At 31.9% G+C, this 15,441-nt stretch overlaps 1 protein-coding gene across 8 annotated transcripts in view; it reads right to left on the bottom strand.

The window, feature by feature from the left end:
* The window catches only part of VMP1 (vacuole membrane protein 1), a 106,023-nt gene that overhangs the window by 24,955 nt on the left and 65,627 nt on the right, over positions 1 to 15,441 (bottom strand). For all 8 annotated transcript variants that reach the window (XM_039885814.1, XM_039885815.1, XM_039885817.1 and 5 more), the window contains one exon: positions 1,928 to 2,008. In XM_039885814.1, the coding sequence (XP_039741748.1) occupies positions 1,928 to 2,008 (81 nt within the window). The remainder of the gene's footprint in view (positions 1 to 1,927; positions 2,009 to 15,441) is intronic.

Here is a 15,441-nt window from a genome sequence, read left to right as displayed (position 1 = left end):
ATTTGAATATTAACAACAAAATAATTAATAAATACTTTTTACCTTAAATCAAGTATATATATTTTTAATACTTTAATATAAGTATTAAAATCTCCTTAAAAAAAGTTCCTAGAGGGCCGAATTAATCTACTGGTATGTTAAATACTGACGTTTTTGTCAAATATAAGAGGATTGGCTAGTATAGAAAGTGGATTTTTAGCAGTTAGGACACAGGCAGAGATGAGTGCTAAGGAATAAATATTTTTTGCTTTAATAAACTGAAGTTGTCCCCAGGAATAATGAAAGCCAACTTTTATTGAATGCTTTGATTTGTTCAGTACTTTTCTAAGATTTCTACATCATCAACTCATTTAATTCCCCAAACAATGCTAAAATGATGCTGTTATACCCATTTTACGGATAAGAAAGTATGACAAGTTAAGCAATTTGTTCAGGATAATTGGCAGCATAGCAGGATTTTAAACCTGGCCATATCTCTAGGCTTGTACTCTTAGCCTCTAAATTAAAACATTATTATCCTTTAAGCTTTTCAGCTTAATCTCATTCTGCTAGGTTTCCATTAAATATTTTGGTTTTACTTATCATTGCATCTCAACTGCCACCCTTATTAGACTTCAAAATCCTTGAGGAAAGGGAATATACCTTGCACTTCTTTTTTCCATGCACTCAGTGGCTGATACACAGCTGATGAGTAACTATATAAAAATAAATGGCTGGCCATTTATGTTTTAGGTACTGTATTAGTTCACGTACATAATCTTAAATACTCACATCAGCCTTTGCAATGAATGTTTTATTGCCCCAATTTAAAAATTAAAAAACTGGGGCTCAAAGAGAGTAACCTGATTGAGGTTATTTAAGTAGCAAGAGTCAAAATTGGTTTAGGAACCTAAGTAAGCTTGATTCTAAAGCCAATTCTTTCCAATATATCACACAACGAAATACCAATAATTTGCTCAAATTTTGAGATCAATATTGTGATAAAGAGCTTCAATGTTAAAAAGTTAGATTACGAAAATTTCTAGTACTGCCAAGGTTGAAAGATAGCAATTCAGGCATGTGTATATTTAAAAATATCTCTAGAATGTTGATATCACATTAAATATTTTGGTTTCATATGTTCTCCTTTTGAGTGGAAAGGGGCTACTCAAACCTTTATTCATGTGCTAGTACGTAATAGATAAAGTAGCTATATGTCAGTAGACATTAATTTTGTGAATTTTACTTACAATTGCAGCTTATATCAACTAGGTGCATCTAGTTATTCTGGCCAAATTCACCATTAACTACCAAGAATTATGTACAGGCTACCAAATAAAACCTCGATCAAAATGCTCCATTTCAAATGTAACTGTTTCTATTACATTTGAAAAAGACCAGGATGAGCTAACTCATCAAGGAACATCAATTTCACAAATCTGCAATTTGAGGTACTGTTTTTGATATAAACGGCTTCTTAGTTCATGATAGCCAAAGATGCCCTTAGCTTTGCCACAGATGTTCCAATTACCTAACTAGGTGTTAATATCACTTAAGAAGGGTTTATATGAATTCTTCTTTATAACTAATGATTTGAAAAAAGACTACTTATCTATAACTCTGGAAAGAATAAAGTCATTGTTATTTGGTTAAATGCACTTCATTCTTCATGAGAAAGATGGATTTTGTCTCTTGTTCTTACTGAATCAAGCCATTTAGGTCTGAAGTCATCATGGCATGATGAAATGCTTAAAAGTCAATAAACAAAATATGAACCTATCCAATAGAAAACAGCTCATTTGATGAGTAAAATGATAAATAAAATTACATACCCATTAAAAGTGATACTATTTTTGTTCATTCAGGTCTGTATCTTTAAAAACAAATTGGATCAAAATATAAATCTACCATTTATTGGAATTTCTCATTTTTAATACAATTCGCTTACCGAAGCGCAAGCCAAAATTCCAAAAAACCCGACCTTCTGTACTAGGTTTTGAATGGCCAGTTTAGCCCGGGAGGCAAAGTCCTGTATAAAAGAAGGATACCAAAATATTAATGAAAAGTTCATGGAAGAAGAGAAGATGGCTCTTTATAGAACTTATAGTATTACATATTTCACAAACTGAAAGCACTGATTCATTTAATGAATCGATGGTTTTAAAAAACCACAGCAGGATGCATTGGAAAACATGCAAATAAAATCTTAATAGAACATTAATTACATCCTTAAAACATAAACTTATGCCACATTTCAAGAGTAAGCCAAAACATTACTTTATTTTTTCAGTTCTCTGTGGATTATCTAGGGATGAGTAAAATGCTATAAACCTAACCATAAACCAATTCATACTTTTGAGAACACTGGCCTCCCACATCTATTTCTCTTTCCTTCTACAACTCATTCCCTGATTAGTATCAGGGAAAGAAATCATAGGATTTTTCAAGACTGCCAACGAAGATACTTCTGCTGATCACTAGCCAGAAGATGGGAAAAATGGTTCTGTGGCAATAACTAAGCATTCATTACACCCAAACTCATTTAAAAATAATATCCTACATTTGCACAGCTTGTGCTAGCTTTATAAAATTATTCACAAACATTTGACTTATGCTTTTCAATACTCCTGGGATGTAGGTAGAAAAGATTCTTTAGACTCTGAAAGCACTGCGTTTTTTATTTCTCTCTTGCCACTTCTCATGCTGAAACATGTATTTGGCTGGGCTACTTTATTTCCAATTTTATTCTTCCAATATGTTGATGCCACAATTATTATATACATATATATTTTTACTTAAAAGTACTAATATGAAATTTGACTCTAATTTTTTTCTGGTTTTGAAATGGTATATACTCCAATCAAAATTTCAATGAAAATAATTGATACAATAAAAAAAAATAGCAAATGTATGAATGTCTTTTTAAAAAGCGTTCACATCATAGAACCTCTTCCTCTCTCTTTAGTTCAATACTCTAATAGGCAACAATCTTATAGAGAAGTCAGAATATAAAAGAATAGTAACAGGGTTTAAAGCACTTCTCTAATCCACAACAGTAGTTGTGTCTTCCTACTTAAAAAAACAAAACAAAATTTAAAAAAACCCTTTAATAAATAATATGTAGAATAACCCTATCAAATTACCACAACATTGAATATTAAAATTAAAAAAATACCTTCCTCCTACTTACTTGCTGAGGACAGTGAGAAAGTCAAAGGAATTACCCAATAAGGTATATTTTTAAAGATATTAACAGTCAATATAAACACTTTTCAAATTCAAAGATAATCATTAACCTAATTCTGGAATGCAATTTTATAATTTTACAATTTATTTCCAAAGAGAGAATTTTTCTTTTGGGGATTAGGCTTACTTTTTTAATAAGTCATTTATATCAGATTTAATATTTTAAACAACTGAACTACTGCAGCAAAGGGTATTTTCTATTTTCATTCAGATTTTTAGCTGAAGATTTATTTTTTTCTTGAATGAAGAACTATTGAATTAAGAGTGAAATATTAATTTTTATTGATTTAAAAACTTTTAAAACATATGTTTAGTTTTTCAAAATAATATATCTGAAAACAAATTACACTTCCATTTATTTTGAATAATTTCTACAATCCAAATTATTAAATTTGTAACTTATTAGGGGCACTAAATAAAAACTGGTAAGCCACAGTGAATAGAAACATTTTCAGTTTTTAAAACATCAAACAATACTATTATATTTATGAAGTAGTTATGAAGTTTTCATTAATATACCTGAGTTAAAAATATAAATTCAGGAAAACTCCTTCCTTTACAGTCCTTAATACCTTCACTACAAATCTACTTTAATGAAGCAAGATGTACTCAATTGCTCAGAAAAAGTAAAACCAAGAAAAAGAAAATTACAACTTTTATTTTAAATATAACATACTTTTTACAAATGTGTTTTCCAAATCAGATATATGGCAACATTTTTCTGTCACAGGATTTATGTAGTCCTCAATACATAAAATTATAGAAAATTAGGTTTTTGCATAAAATAGTATAGTAGTTAGAAGGTTTGGTGTCCTGTTGCCTTTTATCTTAATTTCAAAACTTTTAGAATCTCATATTTACTTAAACCAAGTGATTATGGTAGTGCCATCATTTTAAACTGATGGTATTTTTCTACTAGAGATGCATACACACACATTTAAATTGGAAAAGAGATATAATTATACCAATTTGTTTATATAAAGAAAAATGATTAAATATTATGCAGAACACCTAATATACAAAATAATAAAAACATTTAAGCCTACAGTAGTTCAAGGAATCATGTTTTTTAAAACATCCTAAAAGTAAGGAGCTCTTTTATCCCTTTAGGGCAGAATCTCTTTACTCAACAGAAATATGACAAGAACAAAGGAAAATAGACTCCTTGTTCTTTAAGATGCCTGGATGCCCACCATCAATTATTCTTAACAGTGCTTCAAGAATTTGTATCTGAGGGAAAATAGTTACTCTATCCAAATAAGTAGAAACTTCCATTAAGCTTTTCCTTTTTTTAAATTAATTTTTACCTGGCATATCTTACAAGAAAAACAAGTTAAGTGCCTTTTTTAATGGGGAGTTTTACTTCTAAAAAAGTCTGAAACTCATCTATTGAAAGTGAATTTCATAAATCTTATGTGTTTAACACACACGCACACAGTGACCATGCTACTTTCGGTTCCTGTAATTTATTTTCCAGGTCTTTCGCAATATTCTCAGAATTAAAATTACATTTTTACATTAAACTATCCATGAACATTTATTTAAATCAAACTAATATGAAGTCTGCACAGTTGTTTTCATTATAAGAAACCAACAGTACCAGAACATGCAGCTTGAAGAGGTATATTCTTGATATTTTTCCTTGCCAGTGTAATGAAAACAAATCCCGGGAATTATTATATTATTTGTACCAAACCTAAAATATTTTACAATAGTAAAATGACTCATGTTATTTGTTTGATTCCATAAACACAACCAAATTTTGTTTTTATTTTAAACTTATTTCACTTTAAAGCCATACATTCAAACTTACTGATATGACTTCAAAGGCTTTATTAACATTATTTTATTGAAAAGGTCATTCTTTTATTGTCTAAAATATTCTACATGTTAAATGTAATATACTTTCCTTGTCTGTTGCTCTGGAGTTTTAAAAGTTGTTTATTTTTTTTAACAACTTTGGTATTTTTTATTTTTTGCATAATTTGACAGTGCTTATGTTGATTTTAAAATTAAACTGTCTGGGAACTAAAATATTTATATTTCCAGCTGCCTTAAAATAGAATTGTACTGTAGGTATACTATTTGACAATAAACTCAACTTAAATACACACACCCGATACAAGCAAAAAAAACCCCCTGTTTTACTAAAGTTTAAAAGAATCATTTCAAACAAAATTTACTATTCTTTTTAGGCCATCAAACGAAATAAATAAGCCGAAAAAAAGTGTACACTAATGATAAACAACAATATTTTAAATAAAAAGTTAAACAATTTAGTAATTAGGTATTCAATAGTCAAGTTAAATGTAAAAGGAAATTAATATTTCACTTTAATGGTTTTGGTGTATTTGTGGGAACAATGTAGTTGGTTCAATTTGATTACTTCTTCAATTGTCATTCTTCATTGAAAAAAAAAATCTGTACAACTAAAACCAAATTCCTTTTAATAGTTTCATTTCTCTGGATTCACATTTCACAATGTTTACCTCTTTCACAATGTAAGTGCCTGTGAGGAAAGTTTTATTTTCTAGTTCTACCTAAATAAATAGCATGCATTTACAATTACTAATCATATATCATTTTCTACTTTTTAAAAATAAAGAAAATACATGTAAATAAAATTATCTTTCACAACCAACAGTGATTATGTATGTAACTGATCATGCTTCTGAAAGTAAAAATGTTAGATACTAGGAACATTTCCCAATGACCACAAGAAGAGAGACAGAAAAGTCACAAAAAGACCTTATCACTGGAATTTCAAGAATTAATAATTATAATAAAAACTACACAGAGCCTTCAAGTATGAATATTCCTATACTACTTTTGCTTCACATTTCTTTTTCCTAAGAAATAATATTTGTGACTAAGGGAGAAGAGAAACTGTGGGGCTAATTACAATTACCTTACAAAATATTAATCTTAGAATCTAAAAATGTCAACTTGGATCTAAATATATGAAATAACATTTATTTATCTTTGAATAGCAATAGTAATCTGTTTCATTTTCATGGTAAGTGACTACACAGAATTTTAAGATCTCTTTAGAAGTAGCAGAAAGTCCCTATAATGTTAAATTAATGCAATATTACTAGAGATAAATATGTATTTGGTTAATAGCTTATGTTAGTTTGAGCTGACCTATTATCATCAATGTAACAGTAACTGTTCAGCAATTTAATATATTATCTGCCTTCTTAACCCATTATATGTTAAAATTTCTGCTGAAATGTTCTTCTTGGGGTTGGTATTAAAAGTAGCTCAACTGACAGTATTAAAAACCACAGAGCAACTGTTGCAATAATAATTCCTTGTGTTTAAGGGGAATTTATGTTAAAATATGCTGTATTTATAAAGTTCTTTGCCATCTAAAATGACTTGTTACATCCTGTGTCCTAGTCAATTATGTTGTATCAAACAAGTAAAACTCTATTAACTAGAAATGGAGTTAAATAGTAATGATGACTTAATGTTACAAGCTGTTTCAGCATCGAGGAAAATTACTGAAATATAACTTGTTATTAATATTGATAGCCACATAAATATTTTCTACAACAAAATATTATACATAGGAACACAATAAAAGGGTATAATTCTCATCTTCATGAGAACTGCAATGAAACAACTCATAATCTTTATATTTTTATACTCTTAAAAACAGACTAAAATGTGTCTTAATTGTAATTTTCTACCTGTCCTCAGGGCTCTTTATGAGTTATTTTCATATAAAGATATAGAGCATTTTCATTCAAGTCAAAGTATGCAAATTATTTTATCTTATTGTTGACTTCCTCAACAATATCGTTAATGTAACTGCTATGTTTTAAATAGTGCATATTTGAGTAGGTCTCTAAATGAGGTATATTTTCAAAAGAGTTACACATCATTTAATCTGTTTTTGAATTGTAATGGACTCAAACACACTTATAAGATGAAGATTATTAGGAAATGAACTCTAAGATTACAAGAAAAAGTAGGAATATTAACTTGATAAAGTGATTGTGACAGTAGGAAGTAGTTAATACAATTTAAATTTAGTACTGATAGGATTCTGGATTACAAAATGCACACACATTGACCAAAAAGAGTAATCAGAACAGAGTTGTGCAACTATTTCTAAAATTGTAATGTTTTACTATCCAACTTATAGCTTTACATGATTAAACTAGAGAGAATCACTGAAATTTCTATTTAAATTGGAAATTAGGGTAAATACTATAATTAGTGTAAGCAGAATACATCACTTAAACACAGTTTTCAAAAGCAATTTTATTCTAATAGTAACTTGGAGATTTAGAAGTTTTAAGAAGAGATTATAGTTCTGATTCAAGATGGTGACAGCAGAAGAATCCTGAACTTACTTCCTCCCACAAATACACTGAATCTACAACTGCATATATAACAAATCCATTTGAAAGAAATTTAGAAACTAGTTGAGTGATTCCTAGTCTGATGTCCCAACTTTTGTGGTTGCCACCCAGAGGACATATCCCACGATAGCCTGGCTGTGGTGACCAGCAGGGCTTGTGTTCATGAGTTCAGTGGAATGGTGGCAAACAGAGAAACAGTTCTTAGCTGGCTATTCCCCCAGATCAGTGCAGAGAGAACAAACATAAATGCCCACCTCCCAGTCTTCCCCTGAAATAAATATATTTATATCCTTAAAATTTGCTGCCTGAGAGCCCATCTTCCAATCAGCCTGCATCTAGGTGCTGATAAGATATTCCCCTTTGAGAGCCTGACAGATCTTGGCACACCCTCAACTATTGAGGGACACTAAGAACAAAGAAAGATGTTTGGACAATCACAAAGGATTAAGAGACAATCAAGAGCTAGCACAGAATGGAAGGATAAGGTTCATCTCCTACAGAAAGACACTCTCCTTCAAGACTGGGAGAGGTGGCTGTTTTATCTAATGCATAGAAACCAACACAGAGAATCAAGGAAAATGAAGAAACAAAGGAATACGTTCCAAAGGAAAAAAATGAGATAAAACCTCAGAAAAAGACATTAATGAAATGAAGATAAGTCATTTACCTTAGAATTCAAAATAATGATGATAAACATGCTTACTGAGATCAGGAGAACAAAGCAGGAACAAAGTAAGAATTTCAACAGAGATTGAAAATGTAAGAAAGTATCATAAAGAAGTAACAGAGGTGAAGACTACAAAAAAATAAACTCAAAAATTCAACAGTGGGGTTCAGTGGGGTCCCAACTTGTAGGCCCACCAAAGCCACATCCAGTGATTTATTCCACCACACAAATGGGTTGTTTTGGCTCCTGATGCAAACTTTCATAAATCTCTCAAAGGTTCAAAAAACCCAAAGAAGTAGCATGTGGCCTTGCCGTGCCCTATATCTCTTGTTGAGCAGCTCCAAGCCTCGCGCTAGTGGCAGCCAGCCTTGGTCTCTGACTTGGCCCTTCAAGGTGCCTATAAGCCCAATACAAGTGGCAGCCATATGTGGATTGCTTGGTGACTCTTACCAGGTGGCCCCAAAGTTGCACAGGCTGCTGATGAACTTGGTCTGCAGCTGGACCCCTCTCAGGTCTGTGCCAAGGGGTCCCACAGCACACCTACTACATAAAGACACTCTACTAAGACTGGGAGACTTAGGAGGACCCCTACCTAATACACAGAAATAGACACAGGGAGGCAGCCAAGATGAAGAGACAAAGAAAGATGTCTCACTTGAAAGAACACAACAAAGCTCCAGAAAAAGAATTCACCAAAATCGAGACAAGCAATATACCAGATGAGAGTTCAAAACACTGGTTATAAGGATGCTGAAGGAACTTAGATGAAGAGTAGATGAACTCAGTGAGAACTTAAAGAGATAAAAAACATAAAAATACAAAAGGAAACCAGTCAGAAATGAAGAATACAATATCTGAGATGAAGAGTATATTAGAAGGAATCAACAGAGTGAAGGAAATGGAGGATCGAATCACCGATACAGAGGATGGGATAGTAGAGGACACCCAATCAGAACAGCGCAAGGAAAAAAGAATCCAAAAAAGTAAAGATACTTTAAGAAGCCTCTGGGACAACATCGAGCGTAACAACATTTACATCATAGGGGTACCAGAAGGAGAAGAGAGAGGGCAAGGAATTGAAAACCTATTTGAAGAAATAATGATGGAAAACTTCCCTAACCTGATGGGGAAAATAGACATACAACCCCAGGAAGTTCAGAGACTCTGACACAATAGGAACCCAAAGAAGACCACACCAAGACATATCATAAATAAAATGCCAAAAGTTAAATTTAAAGAGAATCTTAAAAGCAGCAAGAGAAAAGCAATTAGTTACATACAAGGGAATGCTGATAAGACTGTCAGTTGATTTCCCAACAGAAACTTTATAGGCCAGAAGGGTTTGGCATCAAATATTCAAGGTGATGAAAACCCAGGACCTACAACCAAGACTACTTTACCTAGCATTTAGAATTGAAGGACAGATAAAGAGCTTCCCAAACAAGAAAAAGCTAATGGAGTTCATCACCACCAAGTCAATATTACAGAAAATGTTGGAGGGACTTCTTTAAGAAGAAGAAAAAAAATATGTAGCAAAAGTTTAAATAAAGAATAATAATAGCTAGATATATCTCAACAAGTACTTCAAATGAAAAAGAATTCAATGCTCCAATCAAAATATGGGGTGGCTGAATGGATAAGAAAATAAGACCCTTACATATGCTGCCTACAAAAGACTCACTGTAGATTAAGAGACACACACAGACTAAAAGTAATGGGATGGAACAGATATTTCATAATGGACCTCATGAAAGTAAAAGTATCTTTACTTTTTTAGATTCATTTTTTCTTATGTTGTTCTGATTGGGTGTCCTCTACTATCCCATCCCCTCTAGGGTAGTGTGTGGAGTGGAGTAAGTCAGATAGAGGAAGACAAATGCTATATGATTGCACGTATATGTGGAATCTCAAGAACAAAATAAACAAACTAAAAAAGAACAGAAACGAACTCATAGATACAGAGAACATTTTGAAGGTTACCAGATGGGAGGAGGGACAGAGGGGGGTCAGTGAAAAAGGAGGAATGGATTAAGAAGTACAAATTGATAGTTACAAAATAGTCATGGAGATAGAAAGTATAAAATAAGAATATAGCCAATAATATTTTAATAACTATGTATGGTGTCAGAAGGGCACTAGATTTATTGGGGGTGATCACTTTGTGAATTATATAGCTGTCTAATCACCACGTTTGTACACCTGAAACTAATATAGTATTGTATGTCGAGTATAACTGAAAAATAAAAATTAATTTAAAAAAATGAGCAGATTTGAATAGGTATTTTTCCAAAGAGTACATACATATGGCAACAAGTACATGAAAAGGTACTCAACATCACTAATCATAAGAGAAATGCAAATCAAAACCACAATGATATATCACCTCACAATTGTTACAATGGCTATCATTAAAAAGGCAAGAGATAACAAGTGTTGGCAAATATGTGGAGAAAGGAAAACCCCTGTGCACTGTTGGTAGGAATGTATGGTATAGCCAGTATGGAGGTTCCTCAAAAATTAAAAATATAACCACCAAGCAATTCCACTTCTGGGTACTGAGCCACAGGAAACAAAAATCACTATTTCACATACACACAAAAAAATCTGTACACCTTGTTTATTGCAGCATTGTTTATAATAGCCAAGATACAGAAACAACTTAAGAGTCCATCGATGGATGAATGGATAAAGCAAATGTGGGAACACACACACACACACACACACACACACTCTCTCTCTCTCTCTCTCTCTCTCTCTCACATTCAGCTATAGAAAAAAAAAAAAAGAAAATCCTTTCGTTTCCAACAACATGGATGAACCTTGAGGGCATGTTAAGTAAAATAAGTCAGATAGAGAAAGACAAATACGATATGATTTTACCTATATACAAAATCTAAAAAAAAAACCCCAGAAGTAATGGATACAGAGAACAGATCGCTGGTTGCCAGTGGAGAGGGTGGAGGTGGGTGAAATGGGCAAAGGTGGTCAAAAGGTACAAATTTTCAGTTATAACATAAATAAGTTCTGGGGATGTAATGTATAGTATGGTGACTATAGTTAATAATACTTAAAAGTTCTCATCACAAGAAAAAAATTTACAGTGTGGTGATGAATGTGAACGAAACTTATCATGGTAATCATTTTGCAATATATATGTATATCATATCATTATGTTGTACAGCTAAAACTGATACAATGTTATATGTCAACTATATCTCAATTTAACAAAATTTAGCAGTTAAAAAATTCAATAAGGAACTAATGGTACAACTGACTCACAGATGTGGCAAAAATCAAGATTTTAAATGACAAATTTGAGAAATCTGTGTACTATGATGTGTAATGAGCAAACAGTTGTCCTGTTTTCTTCATATCCCAACCAGTACATTAACTTTTGAATGTTAAAGATAATTATTATTAAACAGTATCAGATTCTTTAGGTAGAGTGATTTTATTGCTTGCTTTTGCCATTATCTAAAAAATGGGACTATGGTTTCCTTTTCTCTGGCACATTAAAAATAAAAAAGAACAAAAATGAAAACAGTTGAATGGGAGGAAATACTTGCAAATTATATTTTTGATATGGGGTTAATATCCAAAAAATATAAAGAACTCATACAACTCAACAACAACCATAAAATTACCTGATTAAAAAATGGGCAGAAGATGTGAATAGACATTTTTCCAAGGAAGACATACACAGGACCAGTAGGCACATAATAAGATGTTCAATATCATTATTAAGGAAATGAAAATCAAAACCACAATGAGATATCACCTTACACCAGCTAGAATGGATATTACCAAAAGACAAGAAATAATAAGTGTTGGAGAGGATTTGGAAAAAAGGGAACCCTCATACATTGTTGGTGGGGATGTAAATTAATGCAGCCATTACAGAAAACAGTATGAAGGTTCCTCAAAAAATTAAGAATTGATCTACCATATGATCCAGCAATTCTTCATCTGGGTATTTATCCAAAGAATATGAAAACACTAATTAAAAAAGATATGTGTACCCCTGTGTTCACTGCAGTATGATTTATAAGAACCAAGATATGGAAATAATCTAAGTTTCCATCAACAGATGAAAGGATAAAGAAGATATGGTATATATATGTACACAATGGAATACTACTCAGCAATAAAAAAATGAAATACTGCCATTTGTGACCACATGGATGGATCTTGAAGATACTTTGCTAATAAGTGAAGTATATCATATAGAAAAGGACAGAATTGTATGATTTCACTCATACTTGGAACATAAAACAAAAAAGCAACAAATGAGCAAACACAACAAAAATTCATAGATATAGACAATAATTTGGTGGTTACAAGAGGGGAAGAGGGCAGGAGGATGGCAAAATGGGGCAAATATATGGTGATGGATGGAAGCTAGACTTTTGGTGGTGAGCACACCACAGTGTATACAGATATCAAATTATAATGTTGTACACTTGAAACCTATATTAACCAATACTACCTCAATAAAAATAGCAAAAAAATTTTTAAAATAAAATAGAACATAAAGACCATCTTTCCCCTTCAAAAAAAAAAGGGGGGAAGGAATTATATATAAAAATATAAAAATCAGATCTCACATCAATCAAAATCAATGAAGGCATGTCAAAAAACGAACACAAGCAAAGAGGATCTTGTGTATTCTTTGAAACAATAAGAAATGTTTATTTTGGCAACTTGCTAAATTTAACAAGTACTAAAAAACTAGATCCATCTAGAAATCTGGAAAGAAAATTCAAGATTTTTTTCCTGTTTATATTCATATTATCTCTCTTATTTAGCACAATTTTATTAGATTACATACTATGAAAATTTATATTACAAATAGCATCTTGTTTTTGAATGAATAGAACATGTGAGATCAATATATGTGATACCAGTAAATACTAGTAAACACTTTTACATGAAACTTTTTTTCCAGTTACACATGCACAGGCTTTGTGTTCTGAAGTACAATCAATATATCTTTTATTATGGGTTATAGTAAAAATAAGGCCTGAAAGTAATTCACCTAAAGGCTATTGTGCCTTAGTAGGTTCCATGGTACTTCATCTACACTAAACCTTTCAAAAATTATGTGAGAATGATCAGGAAGGTTTTTTTTCCCACATAATAATATACATAAGGAATATATAATCTATGAACAATACACATTTCAGAGAGTTTGCGAAGAATAGGAGGCTATCAGCTATACCTGGGCGAAGATCGGGATTAAATGGATTTCTGCACGTACTAACGTATTTTTTACCACTTTGGTAAAGTTTTTTGTTTGTTTTTTTTAACTGATGTACAACAGATACACAGTAAGGTATACAAATCTAAAATATACATCTTGATGGAATTTTACAATGAGCACACCCATGTAACTACCACTGAGATCCAGATATAGAACATTACCAGAATTCCAGAAACCCCACTGGTGGCTCTCCTAGTAATTACTTCTTTCCCTAAAATAAACACTATCATTGACTTTTATTACCACAGATGTAGCTTGCCTATTTTTGAACTTTACATAAATGGAATTATATAGTAGGTCCTCTTTGATGTCTGGCTTCTGTAGCTCAACATTATGTGCATATGATTCATCCATGCTGTTGCATTTAGCAATTACAAATTTGTTGCTGTATAGTATTCCACTGCATGAATATGTCACAATTAATTAATTCATTTTACTGCTGGTGAACACCAGGGTTGTTTCCAATTTGGGACTATTAAGAATAATGCTGCTATGAACATTATTGTACAAGTCATCTGGTGCATCTTTCTTTGGGTATAAATCTACATATGGAATTGCTAAATCATAAGGTATGTGTATGCTTGACCTTAGTAGACAGTGTCAAACATTTTTCAAAAGTGGCTGTAACATAGGTGACTAATATTGCTTCCATGTTGCCAACTGCTAATAAATCTCAAGTGAAGAAAATCTAAAGGTTTTCCCTCTGCTATAGATGAGTGTTTTTGCTGTTAATTAGCAGCTCTGAAAACTCAAACACATGAAGACTGAATAAATTCAAACATGAAAACAAGAGGATACGAAAAGCCTTAAGTATTTTAAATGCTAAGTTATGGGGGAAAAAAACATATATTTTCTCTTAACGGAATTTTAGAAGACAAAATTAGAATCTTTTTCAAAAACCAGAATTCTTACTTAAAAGCAATTAAATTCAACCAAATAAAGCCGGTAACTACTACATGCAAGGTAATAAAAATACAAAGAAGAGGACATAGTGGTTCAGTCATTCATTCAACGCATGTTTACCAAGTGTTTACTACGTGCCAAACACGATTGAGCAGGGGATACAACACTGAAACTGATAACAATCTGGACCCCCATGGAGCTTACATTTTAGTCAGAGGAGTAAAAAATCATAGAACAGGGTGGCAAGGAAGGTGTAATTTTAAAATAAGATGGGCAGAGAAAGCCTTACACAAAAGGTGACATTTGATCAAAATCCTAAAGGAGGTGAGAGACTAAGCCAGGATAAAAGTTTAGGGGAAGAGAGTTCCAGCAAGTTTCTTTCCTTGAGAAATAATCTAGAATGTGTATATGGTTAATGGATTACAACTTGTAAAAAGAAGGGGAAAGAGATGATCAATAATTCAGGAAACCTACAATGCAAGGGAGAGCATAGAAAACAAAAAAGATGAAAAGTATTTAGAGAAAAAGAATATAAGCACTAATATGACAGCCTTTAAACTTCTCTGAGCTACAGTTTTTTCATCTTTTCTGTAAAATGGTGATAATACTTATCACCATGATAAATAAGAGATAAAACTGATTATGAGACAAAAACAGTTTAGGCTGAAGTTATATTACTGTCAAAAAAATGAAAAAACCTGAGACCCATGAAATAAAATATCTTGTTGGAATTCTTAGACATGATGAGCTCAATTCTAGTGTAATCTCATAACTTAGGGGAAAAGAGGTCTTTTCTTTAATTTTAAAAAGAGAAAAGCAACATGTTAATATCAAGGAAGGAAGAGGACTGTAAAGCAGGAAGGAAGGAAGAAAGAAAATGCATTAAGAATTGAAAATTTACCCAATCTGCCTTGCAGTGCCACCAATTAGTTTACTAAATTCTCCATCACAAGAGGGTAGAAATAGATTAGATTATTATGCTTCTAAATGCTTGTTCTGAATCAATACATTCT

The sequence above is a fragment of the Pteropus medius genome, unplaced genomic scaffold (genome assembly GCF_902729225.1).
Source record: "Pteropus medius unplaced genomic scaffold, Ma_sr-lr_union100, whole genome shotgun sequence".
NCBI classification, from domain to species: domain Eukaryota; kingdom Metazoa; phylum Chordata; class Mammalia; order Chiroptera; family Pteropodidae; genus Pteropus; species Pteropus medius.
Note: the sequence above shows the minus strand (reverse complement) of the source record. Positions and strands in the feature narration are given on the sequence as shown.